General features: G+C 36.7%; 1 protein-coding gene across 5 annotated transcripts in view; it reads left to right on the forward strand.

Moving 5' to 3' along the window:
* rptor (regulatory associated protein of MTOR, complex 1) overlaps window positions 1-25,543 on the forward strand; it is a 389,387-nt gene that overhangs the window by 204,309 nt on the left and 159,535 nt on the right. For all 5 annotated transcript variants that reach the window (XM_051712022.1, XM_051712021.1, XM_051712025.1 and 2 more), the window contains 2 exons: window positions 2,956-3,131; window positions 23,753-23,812. In XM_051712022.1, the coding sequence (XP_051567982.1) occupies window positions 2,956-3,131; window positions 23,753-23,812 (236 nt within the window). The remainder of the gene's footprint in view (window positions 1-2,955; window positions 3,132-23,752; window positions 23,813-25,543) is intronic.

A 25,543-nucleotide genomic window follows, 5' to 3' on the forward strand; every position in this document is an offset into this window, starting at 1 on the left:
CTATTCGACAAATGAACAAAAATGGCAAATTTCAACAGCTAATAACATGCGTTGCCAATGGCCAATCATTATGAAATTTATGGTGCACTTACAGGTTGCCAAACTTAAACTATATACCAAATTTGGTGAGAATCGGCCTCAAGGTGGCGCTATAATGAGCTAATTCGCATTTTTGCTTACAACTTCAGAATAGTAAGGGCTAGAATCAAAATTATTTTTCCCTCTGATTCATTAAGTTAAGATGAACAAAATGTATATCTCCAATTTTATTTCCATCTAAAAAAATTCCTCCATTTTTAATAATTTGAAAAACCTATTTTTCTTCCTAGGCTGTTTGTACGATTGCACATATCATCTAGGGACCGTCCTGACACTTTTTTTTTTTTTCTTCTTTTTTTTGGATTTTTGATTTGTTAAATCATTTCAAATATATAAGCTAATTAATTCTTGGGGCATGGCCCTAATTTACTCAATGGCCTATATCTTCTGAATGCAAAGTCCAAACTTTATGAAACTTGGTATACATTCATCCAACATTTCAAGGATGCATGCAAAGTCTCATCCAATTTCACTCATTAGGGGTGCTACAACTAAAAATTCATTAACTCTGCAACCATTTGAGTGGAAAAAGTTGAAATTTGGCATGCATCAAGTCACGTGTTAACATCTACTTCCAAAAACGATTCGACAAATCAACAAACATGGCCTCCAGCAGCCAAAAAATTTCAGCAGCTAAAAGCTTGCGTTGCGGATTGCAAATCGTTATGAAATTTACAGTGTAATTGAAGGTTGCCAAAATTATACTGTATTTTTGCTAATAACTTCCGAACCACAAGGGCTAGAATAAAAAATTATGTTTCTTCTGCATCCATCGGTGTCCCTAAATTATTTGGTCATGTTCTGGCCATACATGCTTGAACCCCGATGATTGCCACTTGTGGCTATATTTGTTATAATTATTGAATATTGCATAACTATACAGACGTGATGGTCTTATTTTTCCATTTAAATGGAGCTTTTATTTTGCCGTTAAACCAAGTAAAGCTCTTTTAGTGTGTATGTTTTTGATGACAGCTTTACACTTCTGGAAAAGCAGGTTGCTACATGACGTAGTTTTACCCCGCAAAAGGTTGCGACTTAATTAAATATGTAGTCTGTATGTGTTGCATGCTTTAAGGAAAATCCACAGTGTGCTCTCTGTCATCTACTTCACCCAAGAGTGTGTGTGATACTAATGATAAGGTGTTTTCAGTGTACAAGTGTCCGGCTTCACACTTTGAAGCTCGCAGCACATGCAGACTGTATATGTATTTATTTAAATCACAGCCTTTGTGGTTCATTAATCATACTAGGACATATTGTGATTTCAATTAGTGCTCTGAAGATTTACACAATTACATTCATACATCAGACAGTATCAGTTTATTGTATCAGATAATTTACGTGAGTACAGCATCGGACCCGATTCCGGTATCAGGACATTCCTAGCAGAAATCATATTTGGGTCATATGTTTTTGTAGCCCTGTTGTCAGAAAAGGTCTGAAACAAATGCCAATGGCTACAAGCTGGTGTTTGTGTCTTGCAAGTCTGTTGAACACATTCAGAAACCTATTGATGTCCTTTTGACATCAGCACGGAATAAGATTCTAGGCCAGCGTTTTCCAACCGGGGTGCTGTGTGAAAAAGCCTTCAAACATTTCTAAAATCCAAAAATGTATATAAAACATTTTAAAAACCAGAATGTCATACATTTCTAAATAGTACCAATTAATAATAATAATAATATTACTGTGTCTCTCCCTCTCTCACTTGCACGCAGCATTCCGCAGCTCACTGGACATTTGACATGCGCGCAGTAAGCCAAGAGAGTGAGCAACGCAATAAAACAATCACTCCAGTTTATAATCAGTGAAGCTGTCTACACATTGTGACATTGTAGCAATCTTTTTGCCTCGTCACATCATGGTGTTTGCTCATATTACAGCTCCTTTAATAAGTAAGGCAGAAATAGTACAAATGCTTTGTGTACAATGCTACCAGAACAGCTGCAGGATGAAGAGAAATGCTTGAAACAGACTTCTCATCATCCTGTTAACACTTGATAAATCTCTCATCTCCATCTGAACTGTACAGGTATTTTATCTGCCTTGTGAATCAGTCATTTTATTATTTTAATAATAAGTAGGCCTGTTTACCAATTTATAGAATATAAAAACTATTATTTTTATGATTTTATTTTCTATATTTATTTTATACATATAATCTACTTTCAATAAATATCATAACTAATTTTGCAGCAAGGTCCCTTCTTTCAGGATTAAATCTGTTAATTTTCTGTGCATTTTGTCAACTTTAAACAGGAGAGCATTGACTTATTAAAGGGATACCACTCTTAAAGGAATAGATGACCGCAAAATGAAAATTCTGTCATCACTTGATCACCTTCATGTTTTTGCAAACTATGTTAGACAAATGTCTCGGTCACCATTTTCTTTCATTTTATGGAAAAAAGATGAATGAATGTGATTGGTTACTAGGACTAACATTTAGCCAAACATCTCCTTTTGAGCTGCACAGAAGAGAGACATTCCTATGGGCTTGGAGCAACATATGGTTGAGCAATCATTACAAAATTTTCACTTTTGGGTAAATGAATCCTTTTAACTACCTGTTAAAGTATTTGTTCAAGGTATTTGCCCAGAACAATATAAATGTAAGTCTGCACATGGAAACAAATGACTGAAGAGAAGTGCCATAATGTAGGTTGTATACTAAAAAAATCATTCCATCTCAATAAAACTAGAGGTAAGAATTGAGGTAAGTAGTTCCCAGTGAGATTAAGATGAGATTACTGTTACATTTAACACTGTTCAACACTGAAATTCTGTGAGCAGATTGCAACTCTCCTGTTTTGCTTCTGTTCACTGATTCTGGTTCTGATGATCTCTTACTAGGTGGCAGCGATAAACCCAAACCACCCACTGGCTCAGATGCCCCTGCCTCCCTCTATGAAAAACTGCATCCAGCTGGCTGCCTGTGAGGCCAGTGAGCTCTTGCCCATGAACCCTGACCTCCCTGCTGACCTCTTCACCTCTTGCCTCACCACACCCATCAAAATTGCCCTGCGCTGGTGAGAAATACAGATCACACACACATATTTGAATACCATGCACCAGGGTCAGAGATGACTAAATGTGTTTTTTGTTTGTATTAATGTAAAAAAAAAAAAAAAAAAAAATGTTTTAGTCTGTCTGTCCTTCTGCAGAATGCTCATTCTTTTTTATGCAATATACAGATATTTATATTTTCCTGTATGGACTCAGAGCTGAAAAAAAATGTCTCCTGCTCTCTCTTCAGAAGAGAAGAGCTGCAGATGTCAGAGCTGAGGACAGGAAACTTACACATACAAACATTTTGACAGAGTCAGATTTTGTTATAGTCGCTAGAGCTTTTTTCTGAACGATGTGGCTTCATGCGCCTTATAGTGTGAATTCAGAAATTCATTTCAGTGACAAAAATTACCCAATTTACCTGAATTCGCCCTGCATATTTTACGTTTTGGCACTAGATCAAGAAAAGTTTGCTTGTTCTTATTCTATTCTACTTTCCATGCAGTACACCTTTTTTCATTACCATTGAAGGATCATAAATGTATTTTAGTATGAATAAACGCATACGTTTATTATAATAATAAACTTAGTTTTTTACATTGTGGCTAGTTGTCACAATATATTGGTTTATATTTTAAAGTCAATTTCTGTATAGACACATACCTTAAAGTCTGTTTAATAATTCCATCATTTTTCTAAGAAAAAAACATAGTTTGTTAGACACATGTTGACCTTTTCTGCAAATCTACTTTCATTATATAGTTGTCCCATGCCTGAATATATGCCAGTGTGGTTTAATGGAATTGTTCACTTGTCTACCCAACAGCTGTTACAAAAATTTGATATTGAAATTTCACTTTGGAGGATAGAATTCTTAAAAATATTATTCTAATTTAAATATTTTGATCTAGGTGCTTGAAACTAACATAAAAAAACACTGCTAAAGAAAACAATTGTCTTGTTGGACCTTTGACTCAAATTAATAGTTATAGTTATAGCCCTCGTGACTGCTTCCCATGTGACACATAGGGATGTACCAAGAGCACTTTTTCTCTCCCAGTGCCATTTCAACACTGAACATCCTGATCCAATATCAGTGTTTTTTTTTGTTTTGTTTTTTTCCTAAGAGAAGGAAAGAAAACGTAAAAACATGTTTACCATATTAAGAAAAGCTATTGTTAACTAATCTAATGGATAATGGAGCAGCAAAATAAGCAGTAGTTCCAGTGAAAGTCTTCAGTAGAGAAGAAGCCAGTTTTTTTTTTTTGCACATTTGTTTTTACTTGTATTTGGACAATTTATAATGATAATAATAATAATTATTATTATTACTACTATTATTATTATTATTAAATATTTGAAATTTATTATCAAAAAGTAATATAATTCAGTTGGAATTTCTTAGCTTTAAAACCCTCAGACTTTTATTTTGGCAGAACACTCCAGGAGGACTTGAGTGATGGTGTTGAGGCTAGTTCACAGCAGTTTAATTTGCTTTTCATTCAACATCTGGTTAAATGCTCCTCTGGTGCCATTCTAAGTGCATGTTATAAGCGAAACGGACCATCGAGCATCTACATCTGAGGTGCAGTTTGTGTAAACCACTCACATATTGCAAGCCACTCAGAGCTGAAAACAGCAGCACATCATGAGCCCTGCATGTGCTATAAGTGTGTGTGAAGAGCGCAGAGCTTATTTACTGAAGCGTGCTGTGCATACTTATTTATTTATTAAACACAGCCTTTTGCAATTCAAAAAACTATTCTGGCTTCAAGACACTGATTTAAATGCACAAGTCATTTGGACTACTTTAATGGTGCTTTTATTGTTGTCAGTATCAGTATTAGTATCAGAGCCGACACCGATCCAGGTGTCAGATTGGTACATCCTAATTGACAAGTAGGTAGCTTCTTGAGAGGGTGAGAGAGCTAGAGAGCTCTTGTTCTGATTGTACTGTTGCTCGTGTGGTACCTCCTCGTGGTCGCGATTAGGGGTTCTCACTCTCAGTGGGGTGCGTGAGAAGTTGGGCGTGGATCGTGGAGAATAGCATGAGCCTCCCGTGCTGCGAGTCCCCGCAGTGTCATGCACAGTGAGCCACATGATAAGATATGTGGATTGACTGTCTCAGAAGTGGAGGCAACTGAGACTTGTCCTCCGCCACCCGGATTGAGGTGAGTAACCACGCCACCACGAGGACCTACTAAGTAGTGGGAATTGGGCATTCCAAATTGGGAGAAAAAGGGGATAAAATAAAAAAAATGTTATACCAGTGCAACTATTCAAGAAAATGAAATGAGTTCTTGAAGAATGATTGATGATGATACTGGTTGATTTTTTACTGTAATGTCATGGCTTAAGTGTAGTATTCAGTCCCACCGGGATTTCGCAGCACACTTTGATTATTGCGGCCCAAAATGACTGAATTTGCTCCGGCTTTTCTCAAAAATTGCAGTGCCAATTTTACACTAGTGTAATTTGTGTCAAAGACAGTAGAAGTGCAATTATCTGTAAATATTTTGTGCATATTAACTGAATATGCAGTTAGCAAGCAAAACATAATAAATGCATACAAAACATACATTTAAGAGGTGAAATCCTTGGTATGGCTAATAGTCAATGGAAGACCCTTAATTGTTTTTGTATAACATTTTTCTACCTCAGACAATGCAAGTAAACTTTGATATAAGGTTAAAATAGTAGACTTACAATAAAATGGTAGACTAAAAACACAAATGTAGGCCTGCAGTGATTATTACATCGCCTGATTGTGATACTTTTATCTAACCACGATTTTTTGAGATAACCGTGATGATTGCACACTTTAAAGTTTAGTCACATTTTACTGTACAAATAAGGGAATTTTTCGTGAATATAGAATAGCCATGAACCTCATTTTCCAGTGCATTATGTGAGCTCTCCAAAATAACTCCGACCCACACTCAGAGCAGCTCCTGAAGAGCGTGTAAAGATTGTACTCACGCTGTCTGCGGTCCCACAAAGGTTTAGACAATTATTTTGATAGATAACACAAAGCGCTCTGTTCTACTTTAATTTGGCAAATGTGTTTGGTCATTGTGGGTTTGTACATTCAGTTAGTTAGTTAGTTACTGCAGAGATTATACTGTAGAATGGTGGCTGTGCAGTTGTCTCGATTGCATAAAGCTTTTGAAACATTAATTTGCCACTGCCAAACATGGACAAAAGCAATTGGATTACCTCAGATTCATGGTTTTTGCCGAAAATTTGTGAGAATTATACAAAATTCGAAGCTAACGCATATAATGCAGAGAGTGGTCGAATTTGCATTCATTCTTGCAAAATCCAGGAGGGACTGAGTATTCATGACACTCAAGGCTGCACCTCTGTTAGACAGAGAGAGAGAGAGAGAGAGAGAGAGAGAGAGAGAGAGAGAGAAAAGAGGCATTTGACGTGTATGAGGGGACACTAGCCCACTGGGTTGATAAGAGGTGTTTGACGCTGGATTCTGAAGAGTGATGAATAAGACACTGAAAATCCCCTCATGGCTTCTTTTATTATGCCTGTTATCCTGTACTTAAAATGTTTGTGTCTGTTATAATACAGCACAGATATTGTACCCTGTCACTGAGTTTATTTTATTTTCTCTCTCTCTCTCTCTCTGCTGGTCTCATTTTCGTATAAATTTTATATGACCACACTCTAAAATGTGTGCTTGCTTGCTTGTTTCTATAAGCTGACTTTACCTTTTTATAGCAAGTGTGCATGAAGGTATGAATCAATTTGACAGGGTGTGAAAAAGACAGGAATAGCAGAAGAGAGAGATGGAGATGTGCACGGGGGCAGAAAATCATTATTGATGGAGCGCTGTCTTAAAGGGATTTCCCCATTGCTGTGAAGTGCAAGATACACCAACAGCAATCTCTCTCTCTCTCTCTCGGTCTCAATAATAATTTTCAATTTCAAACAATCTTTATTGGCATGAATATTGTACAAAAAAAAAAAGTTGAACATACACGCATGCACATTTGATAATGTAATGGTATCATTATTTCTCCAGTGGCTTTGGTCTATCTGAGCCTGTAAGTAAAAGGCTTTAGTTTTCTCCTTATATGTTACACTGTTTGATTTGGTAGTGCCATAAAATTTGGTATTATTTCCTCAGATTTTGGGAAGAAGAAGTAGACAGATGTTTTAAAAGTGGTCAGAGTGTAGTAGGAAATGTTCGTCAGTTTCTACTGTTGTCTCTTTGCACAGGGAACACAGTTCTCTCCTCTGGGGGCAAATACAGTATCTCTGTCTTTCATTGCCTCTTTCAGTGGTCAGTGGATGGTCACTGAGTCTATATTGTCAATGTCTTCTTAAACTTATCTCAGAGTGCTTGAATATTCTGCTGTTGTGTAGTCTCCTTTAGTTCTACAGTAAATAGAATTGAATTTTCTTTTGTGATTATGTGATATGTTTCCATTGGGAAATATAATGTTATTTTTGTTGTATAATTTGGTTGGGCCATATTGTGTGTGTTGTCATGTGATGAGCTCAGTTTGAGCACTAGATGGGAAAGAGCACTGTGCTCTACATTCTCCTCTTGGCACTGGAGTGCTTCATTATTGTAGGAGGTCGGATCGTTAATTCTTGTGATTTCATTGGTCTCCATACTTCACTGCCATATAATATAATTGGTTCAATTATTGCTTTTAGGATTGTAGCCAGATTTGAATTGGAATTGTATACTTATTTTTTTCTTTTTGTCGTATAGAAGACTTTGATTGCATTATCTTTCAGTTCATTCACAGCCAGATTGAAATTACCAGTCGAATTGATTTTTAAACCCATCTGTGTGTGTGTTGGAGTATGTTGGTTCCTAATTTAAAAGAAAAAGAAAAGACACTTAATTTCAGATTGATAGGGCTGAAACGATTAGTCGACGCTGTCGACAATAAAAAATTGTCGACAAAAATTTTCGTTGTCGAATAGTCGTTTGATCTTAACGTAACATAAGATCATATGAAACTCTAATGATTGCACACAAGAGCAGCACTGAAGCTCACGCCTGACTGAGGAGAGGATGAAAAAACATCTCACAGTCCAGACGCACTCTAAACTTTCCAAACAGCTTCAGGTGATGTAGATTGCAAAGTATGAAGGAATTATAATGCAAAAATACAAAATAAGTAAATACAGAAGCACTCTTGTTGTGGAATAAGCAGAGCCGGAGCTCACGCTCAGTTTAAGCAAAACTTGCGTGTCGAGCGTCTTTAAAGAAAACACCCCGGCGTTACATCTTTAATGCAGTTCTATTTAATGCGTTATAGCTTTATTAAAGTTAAAATAATAAGGAAACTGGCATTTCTCTGTGCGGTCAGCGCCTCTTCTGTGAGTTGCGCGAAGTGTCCCGATCTAAGGGGGAGAGATTGAAACTGCACCTGGCTGAGGTACATTCTGTTGCGGGGACGCTCATCCCTCGAGTGCTCGCGCTTAATGCAGCTAGATTATAACGCGATGGCAACTTATTGAATCATAATATATGTCACTGTGCATTTCTTATCGTGAAGAAAATTAGCAAAACACAGCTTTATTAATAAGAGAGAGTTTGTTTTTTTGGGAGTTAAAGATGGATTGAAGTGAACAAAAAGGTGAGAGAGGGTAGTCTTCGCCCCATTATACACTGCAAAAAATATATTTTTTTTATTTGTTTTTGTTTTGGCTTGTTTTCCAATATAAATATCTAAAACTCCTTTAAAACATCGTACATTTACTTTAGCAGCTATACTGCAGAAGAATTTTTTATTTTTATTTTTTTATCTGAGAATGTTGAATATTATATTAAAAATAAAAAATATTTTAAAATATCTAAAAATCCTTTAAAAAAAGATGCATTCACCTGAGAAGCAGCATATAAGATGTTTAGACTTGCTTTTAGAGAATAGATCTTGAATATAAGTGTATTTTGTCTTTACTACACTCGCAGAAGTATAACCAAGTGAAAAAATACACTTATATACAAAATACACTTATATTTAAGAGACATTCTCTTAAAGCAAGTCTAAATATCTTATATGCTGCTTCTCAAGTAAATGTATCTTGTTTTAAGGATTTTTAAACAGTTTTAAATGGAAAAAAAAGACCGATACAATTGATAACAATAGGATTTTTTTGTAGTGACATTTTTACTGAATTAAACATAATAAAAAGTATTTTTTAATTCAGTGAATGTCATTTAGAGGTATTTTTAAAAGATGATTTTGTCCTCTTTATTGTTAGCAAGCACGTTTAATACAACCTTTTAAGTCAGGGCACAAGCTGAATAGTTGGTTTAGAGCTAATGATTAATCGTTGCAATAATCGCCCGAATAGTCGAATAATCGTTCTAATAATCGTTAGATTAGTCGATTATCAAAATAATCGTTAGTTGCAGCCCTAGATCAGGCGTAGTTGATTCGTTAAGTGTTTTGGCCAATTCATTTATAGATATTAAAGCTGCACTACGGAAGATTGTTTTGTGAAAAATGAACAAAATGCCATTATTGATTGAGTACATTTAAAAAAAATCTGTCCTTACCTTATCCCAATTCACCACGGTAAGCCTATAAAAATGATTTGGATTTTGAGCTGTCAGGTCGGATTTGACTTGAAACCCAGGCTTATGTCGTTCATCCTTGCATCATTACTTCATGTCCATAAACACAGGAAAGAAGTACCAGATATCACTTGTTCTGGCTGGGGAAGCTACTGTTGAGTTCAGTCAGTCACGCATCGCAGCAGTCTGGATGGATGTTTATCTGTAAACTGTTTACTTACTATATTGCTTGGATATGTTTTCTGGTAGGGTTGTTGAAGCCTATTGTTTGTCATGCTTTTATGAATCTAACATTACCCATGTGTTAACCGATCGTGATGTATCTGCATTGTCCGGTGAAGTTACTGTAACATGTTTACTAATAAATGACTTCTGAGTATTTTATAACATTGCTGCAGTTTCCAAGTTCACTAAAAGTGTGTCTTTTTTTTTTTTCTCATTTCTTTTGTCCCAGTCGCAGAAATGCACAAGCTGTCACTTGTTACCCATGAACTGTATGCTCATCTCAAGTTGTTTATAAAGAGGCGATTCCATAGCACAGAAATGTACACATTAATTTTAGTGTGTAACTATATCTCTATTATAACTTTATTGCTAATGAATAAATTAAACATAGTGTTTTAATTGTTATATTGCATATTTCTGCTTATTATTTTCATGTTTAATAAAGTATATTCCATCCATATATTCATTGAATCCTCATTTTATATTTTTAGATTAGTGTTTTTGTTAGCAGCACATAGACATTCTATTGTAGTTTTACGTTTCACTTGCATTATCATTTGAGGCTGTACGTAATATAATAAACTCTTCCATTGAACTCGTTTCAGCCATATCACGAGTTTCACCTCTTAAATTGATGTGTAGTACAATAAAACATTAATAGTCAATAAATTTGAATAATCAGATTAAAATATACTGGTAACTGTTGGTGATTGAGGAGAGTCTCCTGTTCTGCTTCGAGTGTAGTGTCAGAAATTTTCTAAGTGTAAAATTAATTAATTCATTTAAAAACTTGTAAACACGGGTGTTTGTTTTTTTTTGTTTTTTTTTATCAAAGCAAGTAATATTTCGGTTTTAAATGTTTAATCGAATAACATATCAACCTGAAAATAGCATGTTATGACTCCCATATCAGGATCACACGGCGATGTCCTGGTAAAGCTCAAATCATGAGATTCATCCACCAGAAAGCAGTGCCAAAACACCTCAAATTGCCCTTCCGCAAATTGCTTGCATTTTTAAGTTTCAACCACATGTGGAGGTCACGTGACGCCATGCATGAAGCAGACGTGTGAACGACAAGCTCTGCGCACTTTGCTAAATTTGTAATTATTTTCATGTTATAATCTGGTGAAAATTGATGCACCCAGTTACACATTTGCTCTTTGAGGCAAAACATGGCAAAGAACTCAAAATCCTCGGACTCTGGAGACATTAAAAGACACTTACGTGTTCAGGATGAAAGCCCCGACAGGCCTACAGACCGGGGACTCGATTCGGATGGAGCGGCGGGAGAGGTGATCCAGCGTCAGTTGTTCAAAATGTCGGTGATGTTGACGAAGGTTCTTGTTGACTTGGGGGATCTCGCTGTAATACGTCGATCGATTACGGCAATGGAAATAAAATTATCTTAGTTACAAGAGTGACTGATGTTGAGAGGTGAATCGATTGTCTGGAATCTTCGGAGAGGGAATTAACTGCTAATCCGCCCGTGACCAAAGTTGATTTGGAACATCTCCTTGAAAAGCTTGAAGATCTTGAGAAGCTGCAGGAATAATGTTCGAATTGTTGGAATTCTTGAGCATGAGGAGGGCAGAGATATGGTGAAATTCCTAGACAAGCTTTTCCCGAGTCTGCTCGACATAACAGGCCATAAGCTGGAAATCGAGCGAGCTCAGAGTCCCAGCTCACAGATTTGCTGAGGGAGATGGGCCCCGATCGATTCTGGCCAGATTACTGAGATCATCCGATAAAGATCTTGTGTTGCGTCAGGCGAGGAGCAAAGGGAAGCTTTCTTGGAAGAACCATAATATTTTCTTGTTCCCGGACTTTGCGAGTTCGACGAGAGAAAAGCGATCGGTTCAAGGAATGTAAGAAACTCTTACATCAGCGAAAGATCACTTTTGCTCTGTTGTTTCTGGCCAAACTGAGAATAGAAACGAAGGACGGTCGCAAAGTATTTACATGTCCCAATCAGGCAATGTCTTTTATTGAATCAGTGGGTGAGTAAACCATTGGGCGTTTCTCATGTGAGTGGGTCGACCCGCTGTACTTACTTTGGCTTTTGAGGAAGCTGGGCGTCATTTTGGTTTCTGTTTTCTTTTTGCGTTGGCTCCGCAGAGCGGCAGGAGTTTGTTTTGTGAATAACACTTTTCCTTAAAGAAACTTTTGCATTGACAAAAGATTACTTTTGCAATGAAGTTCCCAGGCAGTTTGAGAGTGGACACTATGCAAAATATCTACATGCTCACACAAAGGATGTCTTTTATAAAGTTGACGGATTGTGTAGGTCATGGTATGTACTTTTATGCGGCCTCCGAGTGAATTGACTCGACCATCCGGGGAACCGGGATGCCGGTTTTGTTTCTTTTTGTATTGGTTCCGCCTAGTTGCTGGAGCTTGTTCTACTGAATAACACTCCTTTGGAACAGCTGTGGATTAATCTGTTCGTTCTTCGTGCTTATTCCTCCTGCTGGCTGGAGTTTGTTTTGAGTATTTTTACGGGACATTTGAATGATTACATCATCCGCTGAACTCATAACAGCCGGCTCACTGAACATTTGTTTGACTGTCCGAGGAATCTGAATGGTTTTATATCAGTTGGAATTTGTTTTCTGGAAGATCACACCTTTGAGACAGTTCTGTGAATGAATCTACATGTTTTTTGTGTTCATTCTTCCTATTGGCTGGGGTTTATTTTACAAAGTATTTTCTGTTATGTCATTTTGCCTCAATTTGTGAGGCAAAATTGAACAATACAATGGCTAAGTTGTCGTGGGGGCTCATGGGCATTCATGGACCTTTTGAGTTTAGAGGGATTGTCGCCGGTTGGCGCTTTCGTGCGTGGGGTTAATGCGCACGTTTTTCTTTTTTCTGTTTGTTTTGTTCGGGGGGAAGTTCGGGATTTGATTGTTTCACTAATGGGGAATGTGGTCTGTATAATTTTGTTTTTGACACAATTTATTTTTTCTACTATATCAAAATGTCAAATGTTAATATGAGTGTACTATCTCTCTCCACATGGAATGTAAATGGGTTGGGGCACCCCATAAATAGAAGGAAGGTTATTACTTTTCTTAAATGTAAGAAATATGATATAGTGTTTCTTCAAGAAACACCTCTCTCCCTGCAGGAAACTGAAAAATTTTGGAAGATATGGGGTGGACATGTTTTTTTTTTAGTGCTGGCTCAAGTAAGAGCAAGGGAGTCATTATATTGATTAATAAACATCTACATTTCAAATGTCTCAAACAGACTAAAGATAAATTAGGGAAGAGTCATTATTGTTTCAGCTGAAATTCTTGGGCAAAGGTTGATTTTGGCTAATATTTATGCACCTAACACTGATGATCAGGGCTTTTTTATAGATCTTGAAGGGATGCTGCAAACTGCAGGCACCCCTCATGATATAATATTGGAAATATCTTAGTTTCAGATCATGCCCTGGTGAATTTAGAGGTGTTGCCATATACAGAGAAAAATAAATCATATAGTTGGTGCCTTAATGTGTCCCTTTTGCAAAATCCTGATTTCCAACAAATGATAAAGACTGAAATCAATGTTTATATGGAGACCAACTGGTCCTCAGTATCCTCTGTGGGCATGGCTTGGGAGGCACTTAAGGCGGTTCTTAGGGGTCAGATCATACAGTATGCCTCATTCATCAAAAAATCCAAAGCACGAGAACTCGTGGAGTTGGAAGAGAATATTAAAAGTGCAGAGGCAGAGCTAAAGCGCCGTATGTCAGCTGATGGCCTCAGAGAATTTACCCAATTGAAATATAAATATAATACTATTTTGTCGCAGAAAATGGAGTTTTGGTTATTCAGGGCAAGACAGTCATACTTTGAGTCGAGTGACAAAGCAGGGAAGCTTTTGGCTGGATATATAAAACAGAGAGAGTCTCTTTCTATCATTCCCTCAGTGAAATCTGATGGTGGTGAAATTTTTACCTCAGCGATTGATATTAATAATGCCTTTTAAAGTGTTCTTTATCTTGATCTTTATAGTTCCACGTCTTTGTCTACTGATGAAGGTATTAGAAACTTTGTGGAACCATTAGAACCTCCTAAACTGACGATTGAGCAAAAAAACTCTCTTGATTCTGAGATAACCTTGGAGGAGCTTGACGAGGTAATTAAGTCCCTACCTACTGACAAGGCTCCGGGGACAGATGGTTTTGCTGCAGAATGTTTTAGATCCTATGCTACAGAACTGGCTCCACTTTTGTTAGAAGTTTATACTGAATCATTAAAGAAGGGGAAACTTCCTCCAACCATGACACAAGCCCGGATCAGTCTGATTCTTAAAAAGGACAACGATCCAAACGAGTGTAAAAGTTACCGTCCAATCTCCCTGATCCAACTAGATGTAAAAATATTGTCAACAATTTTGGCAAACCAATTAAGTAAGGTTATGACATCTCTTATACATATAGGTCAGGTGGGATTTATTCGGGGCCCTAGCTCTTCTGATAACATCAGGCGTTTCATCAATATCATGTGGTCAGTAGCGAATGATATGTCTCCGCTCGCTGCCATCTCACTTGATGCCGAAAAGGTGTTTGATATGGTAGAATGGGATTATATTTTTAAGATTTTGGAAATGTATTGGTTCGGGAGTACATTTATTGGTTGGATTAAGTTACTTTATAGACACCCTGTAGCAGCGGTACAAACAAATGGATTAATTTCAGATTATTTTACTCTGGATAGGGGCACTCAGCAGGGCTGCCCTCTTTCCCCTTTATTGTTCTGTCTTGCCCTGGAACCATTAGCAGCCGCGATAAGGAGGGAGGATGATTTTCCAGGGGTGGTGGCGGGAGGTGTGGTGCATAAGCTTCTGCTTTATGCAGATGATATTTTATTATTTGTCTCTGAACCTACTAGATCTATGCCTTGCCTCCACAGAATTATTAATTCCTTTTCCAAGTTCTCAGGATACAAAGTTAATTGGTCTAAATCCGAAGCTTTGGCTCTGACAGCGTACTGCCCAGTAACAGCTTTCCAGCCGGGTGCCTTCCAATGGCCCAAACAGGGCATGAAGTATTTGGGCATTTTATTCCCAGCAAATTTGCCTGATTTAGTTAGTGTTAATTTTGACCCTTTAATAAAAAGTTTTTCGGTATTGTATTCCAAAATTTGACTACCTGCTGCAATCTCTCCCTGTAGATGTCCCCCTCTCTTATTTCAAGCAATTTGAGAGCATAGCGAAGTCCTTCATTTGGAATGTCCCAGATTGCATTTTAATAAGTTACATAGGCCGATTGACAAAGGAGGGCTAGGCCTACCCAATATTTTGTTTTATTACTATGCGTTCAGTCTCAGCCATTTGGCTCATTGGTCACTTCCACCTGAGAGAGCCCCTCCCTGGTTTGTTATTGAACAGGCAGTTCTTGCCCCTATTTCGCCATTACAAAGCATCTTTATCAAACTAATTGGAAAAGTTAAGTTACACCCCGTTATTTCTCATTTACACTCGGTATGGGCTAAAGTGTCCATATTGTTCAAATTGGACACTTATTTAAATGTTGCCTCGAGCATATGGCAGAACCCAAGATTATGTATTGGCAAGTCCCCTTTCTGCTGGCCTGAGTGGATTGTGATGGGGGGTTGCTACACTCTGTGACCTATATGAAAGTGGAGTGTTGAGATCGTTTGAAAACTTGGTCCAACATTTTGGGATCCCCAGACCTCAGTTTAATAGGTATTTACAATTGCGCCACCTGCTTTGTACTATTTTTGGGAGTAGCACACACCCCCCTAAGTAGGCAGATGCTTTGGGAGAGGTGATTGCGGCTTTTGGAAAAGGTCATGAGGCATCAGTGTACTACTCCCTGTTAATTCAGAGTATGGGGGATTGAGCTTTAACTTCTATTAAGAGATTATGGGAGAAAGATTTGAATTTGGTATTGGAGGAAGGAGTGTGGACTAAGATTCTGAAAAATGTCAAGTCTTCATCTAGAGATGCAAGGGTTCGCCATATGCAATTTAAGATTTTACAAAGATTTTATTGGACCCCCTCTAGATTAAATAGGCTTGGTCTTAAAGACAGACCCACCTGCTGGTGATGCCAATCAGAAGTTGGAGAAACAGCCCATGTTTTTTGGGGATGCGTTAAGATCCAAGATTTTTGGTTAAAGATTCAGAATTATTTGCGTGACATGCTTGTCAATGATTGTGTTCATGGTGTAGATGTGGTCAGATGTTCTGTGTTTGGGCAGGAATCCAGTTTCACTTTTCTCCAGAATGTTGTGGACTCTAAGAAAATAAGATAATCCAACTCTAAGATAATAGAACAGAAAATGTTCCCCAGGTTGCTGTTGACACATGCCTCTCTAGTTGTTGGGCTCAAATTTGTCCCCTTTTTTAAAGATTGGTGATTTTAAATGATTGAACAATTTAACTATGGCAATCTTGAATTTATTGTCTGTGTATTTTATTGATTAATTTAATATTCTGTCAATGCCACAGGCCATATCGGATTTTAAAGTCTGTATTCTGTCTTACTACTCCAGCCACTTTGAGAACTCGGCAGTGCGAAACTGCAGATATTGTTGACTTTTGTATGACAAATCGCTTGCTATGTTCCTCATTTGTAAGTCACTTTGGATAAAAGCGTACTGCTAAATGACTAAATGTAAATGTATCTGTTAGCTCTTTCTCTATGATTGGGAAATCCAGGGGTTTCTGATCGTCAGTATTTTATATTTTTCAAGTTTTCTAATTTAGTTTTTATTTCCTTTCAGTATTTTGTTCAGTTTCTTTGTAAAGGTTCTCAAAGTGTGTCCTCCAAATGTTTCCATTTTGAATGGCCAAATCATCTTGTTGTGGTCTATAGAGTTTTTTCCAGTTGTTCCAAAAGCTATTTGTATATGACTCCTCCTTTACATTGAATAATTGTCCTGTATGTTGTTCATTTTTGTCCGGATCCCTGTGTTGTTGGTTTGAGAGATTTCAGTGTTTTTCCAGTAATTATACAGTCATTGTCAAACCACTGTTCATTATTGTTTTGCGGTTCCTTTTAAGTATTTTCTTCAAATTGCACATGATGATGATGAAAAATATTGTTAATGTCATGTACAGTCAGATTTAAGCCTTCTTTATTATTTGGATATGTGTTAATTAGAAATCTGTCCAATAATGATTGTATTATTTGACTCTTACTTGCATTTTAGTAGTTTCCTTTAAAGTTTTCTGTCATTTTGTAGGATTAATATATTTTTTGTAAATGAGTAGGCTCTCTGCATATTTGATTTGTTTCTATTCTTTTTAGGAATACTGTCTGATAAGGGTGTTTGAGGGGACGGACTTTGAATGCTCTGATTTGTACTAAGGCTGGGAATTTCCACAGACCTCCCAATTTGATATTACAATTTTTCCTTGCCAATTCGAAAAGTATTGCGATTATGTAAGTATTTCGATTTGATACTTTCAGATAAAAAAGTATATAAAAAGATTTTTAAAAAACTGTTAACTCCTTTTCTCAGAAGGAAATATCTATTGAAGAACAGTTGTTTGAAATGACAATTGTTTCACTCTGGTATATATAATGTGCAGGTAAAAGGAAGGGATGTGCAAAACCAACAATTTAAAGGTGCACTCCAATAGCAGGTCAGTTACTGAGATTAAGTGAATAGTATTCAGCTGGTCACACATGACCAGCTGAATACTACTCGCTTAATCTCAGTAACACATCCCTTACTTTTACCTGCAAATTATATAAAAATGACTATTAATTTCTTTAGAAGTAAAACTTTTTAAATTAAAAAAATTTACTGAGTGAACCTTTAAAACTACCAATCAACCAGTTGGTACCTCGTTCGATCTATTAGTCGAGTAGTTAGTGCTAAGGAACCAATGTAAAATTATCCATTATCTCCATTTGTATTCAAGTAAATACAGTATATATAATGTATCATTTTATCCTATCAAACTAATTTTGTTATTTTATAATATAAAATATAACGTATGTTACCATAGACTGCTATTATTATTCTGATGATAATACAACATACAAATCCATACAAATGGAGGCTAAAAAGTAAACTTGTTCAAGAACCCTTTCTGGGGCTGTACTGAATTATGATGACACACATGACAATTCACCTGTAGTCCCAATGACACTGCATGTCATGTGCATTCTGAGATCATATGCAGTGTTCTATATGCGTACAATACTATTCTTCCAAACTGCTCCCAGATGAATGACAGAGAAGAAATTGTGAGAACTCATATGCGCGTGGTCTGCGAGACACACTCGCGCTGTGATCATGGGCGCCAATGCGCAAATGAACCTCTGAAAAATTTTTTTTTAATCAGATGCACATCAACTGCTTTTCTTTCGTCTGTTGTTCAGAATACTGTATAATCAGGTGTGTTTCCTCAAGCATGCATCTTTGTCAGAAATGTGCAAAATTACCCGCCACTACACCTGAATACCCTGGCTGTTAGATTATATTGCTGGGGCACGGCATGTAGTGGCATCCAACAGTTTGATGAGCTATTTTATGGCTAAACTATTTATTAATGCAGTGTCAGGCAGAATTAGCAGAATGACTTCTGACAAATACTCTCCACAAAACCTAACAAATAAACCTGTGGGTTATGCATAGTAACAGGAACATTGAACACAGCAGAGTATTTGAGGTCCGACAGTGAACAAGGGGCTCTTTGGTGGCTGTTGCAGCGTTGCATTAAAGGACTAAATGTAAAGAATTAAAGAGAACGCTACACACATATACTGTAGCCTCCTACATTTATCTGTCAATCATTGTATTAGCATTAATATAAACATGCATTTTTTGATTTTTCATCAGGGTGATGATTTTAAAATAGTTTGTCTCAAGAATCATGATTTGTAACAGAATAAATAAATTTCCTAACCCTAATATGTACTTGATCAATGTCTGTAATAGGAATGTGCCAGGGTGGTCGACTAATCGACTAGTTGTCCAACAGCTGACAGTCGATTAATGGGGTCAGATATTTGCATTAATATTTTTAGTGGTGGTGGTTTCAGTTCTCAAACTGAGAGATGCCACTTCTCGGAGATTGTTTTTGCATGATGGTAGCTTGCTGTGCTTAACAGTGAAAAATAGTTAGCATGGTAAAACCCTCTGCAAGAACTTTCATCTCCTTAATGCTCTTGGTTGATTCCTGCTTTTACAGCCACCAAAATGCCACATCAACAATACATTTCAAGACTATCACTGTCAGACCTTAAATGCTCTGCTGTGTGTATTTCTCTCGTATTTGTAAGGTGTTGTGGAGAGATGAAAGTCTTTTGCTGATTCTGTCTGAGACTGCTTCAATAAATAGTTGCAGAAAAAAGGTTTAAACTGCTGGATGTCATGAACTAGATGTGGTGTACCCAGTTATGATGTGTATAAGCGGATTCGGGCTGTACTGTATTGGAGTCTTTCTTATTTCTGACTTTTAATTGATAGTTTTAAGATGTTATAGTTATTTAGCCTATTTATTTGTTGAATATCCTTTAGTTATCATGCTGAAGTCCTACTTTTGAAAGTTGAAGTGCTCTGTATATTCCTCTGAAACCCAGCTGATCGGGGTCAAGTGAAAATAACGGAGCCTAATTATTCTAATTTAATGAGTTCCTTAATGTCGACTAGTTGTTTTTGAAAATTCATAGTTTTGCACATCCCTAATCTGTTATGGTATAATCTACAGTACTGCTTCCCAGAAGAGAATTACATGTATAACGACCAAATGAGTCAAATGTGGCGACTGCTGACTATTCACAGACCCAGTGACCGACAGAGCTGTAGATTTTCCCACTTTTTATTTTGTCATAGTCTCTGAGGTGATGTGAGGGCAGGAGGTGGCTGAGGTTTGTAATATATTTATCTTACTATGTGTTGATCTGGTCTGGTTCAACTCAAGCCCTGGCATTTAAATGACCACACATTAACACATTTCTCTTTGACTGGAAATGGATGATCTCATCCAGTTGGATGGAGAAGGTTTTTTTTCTTTTTCATTACAATAAGGGGACTCTGCGGGGGAAATATATGAACCATGCAAGAATATTTCACTGTCTGTTGAGCCAATCTCTTTATCTCTTTTTTTTTTTTTTCAGCCAAATGTAGAAATGTTCCATTTTTAATTGTTTCAATTGAGTTTATCAGTTCTGTTTTGTACCATATGACCATTCCCCCTGAATCCCTGCCCTGAGTTACACCTCTTTGTTTGGTTGATGGTAGAACTACAGTATTTCTCTGAAGCCTATTGGACAGCCAGTGGACAAATATTCTCTACTTCATGTTTCTTGCAATACTATAATGTCAGAATCTTAAATCTGTTTTTAAGTCAGAATGACGTATCTTAAAGGGAAAGTTCACCCAAAAATGAACATTTTCTCATCATTTACTCACCCGCATGTCATCCCAGATGTGTATGCCTTTCTTTCTTCTGCATAACACAAATTAAGATATTTAGAAGAATATCGCAGCTCTGTGGGTCCAAACAATACAACTAAATAGTGACCTGAACTTCAGTCTCTCCAAAAAGCACATAAATGTAATCCATGAGACTCCAGTGCTTAAATCCATGTCTTCTGAAGCAATACGATAGGTGTGAGTGAGAAACAGATCAATAGTTAAGTCCTTTTTTACTTTAAATATCCACCTTTGACCATCCTTGAACAGTAGGTGGAGATTTATAGTAAAAAAAAAATGACTTATTTATCTGTTTCTCACACACACCTATCATATCGCTTCTGGAGACATGGATTTAACCACTGGAGTCTTATGGATTACTTTCATGCTGACTTTGTGATTTTTGGAGAATCAAAGTTCTGATCACTATTCACTTGCATTTTATGGGCCTACAGAGCTGAGACATTCTTCTAAAAATCTACATTTGTGTTCAGCATAAGAAAGTCATACACATCTGTGATGACATTAGGGTGAGTAAATGATGAGATATTTTTCATTTTTGGGTGAACTATCACTTTAATACCAAAAGTAGAGGACCTAAGGCCCTGAACTTTCCAACATGAGACTTTCAAAGAATATGAAGCCATTTACAACTGCTTTTGTTGTGAAGATGTTGTCTATGAAGGTGTGGGTGGGGTTTGTTTGGAGATGGGGAACCCCACACTGGCAGCCTATGGCATCTCTTCCTGTTTATGGCATCTCTTCCTGGGACACATGTCCCAGCTCTCTTCACCTCCCACTGTTCCCTATCTGTGTTCCCTCTTCAGACAGTATGCAGACACATTTTTCTATGCGAAGAGAGGGTGTCAGCCACACTAGACTTTGTGCTAGTTAATTTGTGATTCTTTCACTGTGTATCAAAGTTTAAGTTCGATGAACTGACCTACAAATCTGTATAGCAGTAAAAAAATAAAATAAAAATAGTTTGATCAATACAAGACCGAAATGTCAATGATTGACCTGTTTGCTCAAAAAAAAAAAAAAAAAAAAAAAAAACGTTTGGTTTGCTGTGTTATGGGAAAATATAGTAGTAGCTAAATGTATAATTTTTTATACAACACAAGGACAGTAGTTTAATAGTTACATTTTGATGAAAGATTGCAAAGACAAAAAGATATGTATTTAATTTTTTTGGGGGGGAATTTATCCTGCATGGATGAATCGTTATGAGAAGACCAGAAACATGAATTTTGAAAGTAAATTTTGTATAAAGTCAATGCTTGATTTCATGTTTACTTTAAGGCAGTTTTAATAGGTTTATGGCATTTCCTGTACTGTTCTAAACTTTTCCTAGTGTCCTGATGGCAATTTTGGATCCTTGCTTTTAGTGTTTAAAATGACTATTTTCTGTACAGACCATTTTCAGTGTGTCCTGATATTTTGTAAAGTTCACTAATGGTTTGACATTGCTTTACAAGAGAGTCTGCATTGAGATTTTGTTGGGGGAATCATTTTTCACCCTAAACATTTTTATTTATTTTTTTATCTGCCTGTGAATCATGTTTTTGATTGTGGGCGTGCTAGTGCTTAAATACTTCTTGAATACATTTGTGTTTTCAAGGTTTTAAAAAATATATATATTTGACATGGATAAGCATCTCAAACTTTGGATGGGGAAGGACTTAAGCAGACGAAGTGTTTAGTTTATGGCTGAGTACTGACTAATATACAGTATACTATATATATATATATATATATATATATATATATATATATATATATATATATATATATATATATAGTGCATTCAGAAAGTATTCAGACCCCCTTTTTTTCACTTTTTGTTATGTTGCAGCCTTATGCTAAAATGCTTTAAATTATTTTATTTTTTCACATCGATCTACACTCCATACCCCATAATGACAAAGCAAAAAACAGATTTTTGATAACTTTGCAAATTATTAAAAATAAAAAACTAAAATATCACATTGACATAATTATTTAGTTCTTAGTTGAAGCATCTTTGGCAGCGATTATAGCCTCAAGTCTTTTTGGGTATGATGCGACAAGCTTTTCACACCTGGAGTTGGGGATTTCCTGCCATCCTTCTCTGCAGATCCTCTCAAGCTCTGTCAGGCTGGATAGGGACCGTTGGTGGACAGCCATTTTCAGGTCTCTCCAGAGATGTTCGATTGGGTTAAAGTCTGGGCTCTGGCTGGGCTACTCAAGGACATTCACAGAGTTGTCCCTAAGCCACTCTTGCGTTGTCTTGGCTGTGTGCTTAGGGTCATTGTACTGTTGGAAGATGAACCTTCAGCCCAGTCTGAGGTCCTGAGCACTCTGGGCCAGGTTTTCATTAAGGATATCTCTGTAATTTGCTTCGTTCAGCTTTCCTTCAACCCTGACCAGTCCCCCAGTCCCTGCCGCTGAATTTTGCAAATTCCAAGCGGGCTTTCGTGTGTCTTGCACTGAGGAGAGGCTTCTGTCTCCAATAAAGCCCAGACTGTGGAGTGTTGCAGTGATGGCTGTCCTTCTGCAAGTTTCTCCCATCTCCAGACATGATCTCTGGAGCTCAGCCAGAGTCACCATTGGGTTCTTGGTTGGTCTGACAGGACCGTGGCATTATCGTGTGTGTGTGTGTGTGTGTGTATGTGTATGTTTGTATGTATGTATATATATATATATATATATATATATATATAAATTGATGTATTGTCTCAAAGTCATTAAAAAGTCATTTTTAAAGTAAAAGAGTATTCAAAGTTATTCTCGGCTCTAAAATGTTTCATCGGCTGGAAATTATGTTTTTGTAAACTCTAGGAAATGATTCGTAATAATTCTTATCATGAGGGACTGAACACAATCATTGGTCAAAAGGTGTGGGAACTCTGACTAAGGTGCAATATCTAGAGACTAAATATTTATAGTTTATCAATATTTTTAATTCTGTATTAAGGTTTATTCAGCCTTTAGCTCTATTAGTATTTCTCGTGTGTGTGAGAAACAGAGACATTTTTAAGTCATAGATGTCAAGTATGTTCAAATGTTTTTTTATGTTTTTACCTGCATACACACACACATTCTTGCACTTCAGTGTCTGTTAAATAGATGCCATCTGCCCTGCTCTTTCTCTCTGCCCTCTCGACCTAAAGCTGATGCTGATAAAAAGGCTATTATTAACTGAAATTCCTTGGTTGCTTCAGCAGATTGCTTCAGTATAGATTATATTATGCAGAGTTAAACTTTAAGGTGTGTTTGGGTATATACGTGTATGGTAGTATAAGGATGGAGGTTGAGCATAGAGAGCGGTCAGTTCCTGAAGACTCTGAAGGGCAGGTCTGGTTTGTGTGAGTGCATATCTCTGCATCTAAACTGTCTGGGCTCAAGCAAAATGGAAGGAGGCAAAAGTTGAAAGGTGTGCACGTGTGTGTGTGTGTTCTCTCACTAAGTCTCCTCTCCTCTCTCAGGTTCTGTATGCAGAAGAGTTCAAAACTGGTGCCAGGAGTGACCTTGGACCTGATTGAAAAGTAGGTGTTGATTTTTCATCTCTCAATTCAATTCATTTCAAATGTGCATTTGGCATGACAAACGTTACAATGTATTGCCAAAGTATTTGCAATATTCACAAGAATCTTGGAGAGATGAGAACAAATTATAAAATGACGAAATATTAAAAATATAAAAAAAACGTGGGTGGGGGGGGTACGCACATGTAAATGCATGTGTGTTTGTGCATATGGGTGTTTGTGAGCGCATCACTGATTGGTCGACTCTTGCCTCTTTATGTGGCAGGCATTGATGTACAGTACCTTACCGCTAGTAAAATGCAGTCTCTTCTTTCACCTAATCAGTTCTGGAGTTGTGTATTATTGTCCAACTTTCTGAAGTCAGGGCAAAATGTTTCACATTTGGTATAGATTTATTTATTTTTATTTTTTATTTTTTTTAATTGAATAGTTAGGACATATGGTGAGAAAGTGTTGCTCTGTCTGTACATCTCATTGGCTACAGAATGGGCATATCCTTCTCTCTCTCTCTCTTTCAGTTTAAAATGCTTTATTGGCATGACAAATATTTGATATTTGTACATTCACATACAAATAAATTCAGCATCCAAATAAAACATTTCAAAACAAAGACAATGCAAAGCAACATACATACATAAGGCAAAATATACAATGTAAACTTGACAAATAAGGTAAAAATTATAATGTTAAATAATATAAAAATGAAGCTACACATAAAGGGGAAAAAAGTAATGCTAATAACAAAACCGTAAGAAAGCCAAAACAAAAAATTGATGGGAGACATTGACTCAGGTCAGTTCACTCACTGTTCCTCATTCTGTGGCAGACATATTGTTCTGCTATCATACATCAGTCATTGTTTTCACCTAATATGAAGGGAAATTGTCATTGTTTGTTAAATAGTCAAATGTGCTGTGAAAATGTTTAATTTTGTGGTAAAATTAACCTGGATGTCTGTGTATTTTGCACATTCTGTTAGAAAATGCAGCTCTTTCTCAATTTTGAGTTGATTACAGACACAACTTTTCTTCCTGTGGCAGCTATGTTTTCCTGTGTCTGCCAGTTTCTATAGCGAGGTTGTGTTTAGTTGTTTATTTGTTTAGGGACAATTTACGATAAATATATTGAAACAGTATTAATTAGACGCTAAATTTCAACTGCAGTCCCTCGGCGGTACTGCTTTGCAAAGCCATGCGTTATCGCAATTGGTAATTAATAATAATAACAATAAGAATAATTACCCTACACAAAGTTAAACATTCTAAAAATACCATATATACAGACAACATTTACAACATAATGCAATCCACAATCACATCAGTGTACACAAATCATACCAGCTTGATCTAATGATCACCTGACTGTTTTTCTTTCAGCCAATTTTTAACACAATTTAAACATTTTTAAAGTACTACATTCTCTTGTATTTTTTGGTAGGAAATTCCAATGTGCTACTGCTCTAACTGAAAAAAACTGATCTGTCAAATTTTGTTGATCAATATTTTATATAACAATAGCCTCTAGAGGAGGACCTAGTCAACATTTTTGCGGTAGTGTAATGCGTTACAAATTGTTTGAGAGGTGGTGGGGCAAGATCCTGTAAAATCGTATATAACAACGTTACATTAGTCAAGTCAAATTTATTTGTATAGCACTTTTCACAACAGATGTTGTTTCAAAGCAGCTGTACATGAAACTATGCTATAAAAGAAAATAAATGAATATAATGCC

This window comes from Myxocyprinus asiaticus, chromosome 12 (assembly GCF_019703515.2).
Source record: "Myxocyprinus asiaticus isolate MX2 ecotype Aquarium Trade chromosome 12, UBuf_Myxa_2, whole genome shotgun sequence".
Lineage (NCBI taxonomy): Eukaryota > Metazoa > Chordata > Actinopteri > Cypriniformes > Catostomidae > Myxocyprinus > Myxocyprinus asiaticus.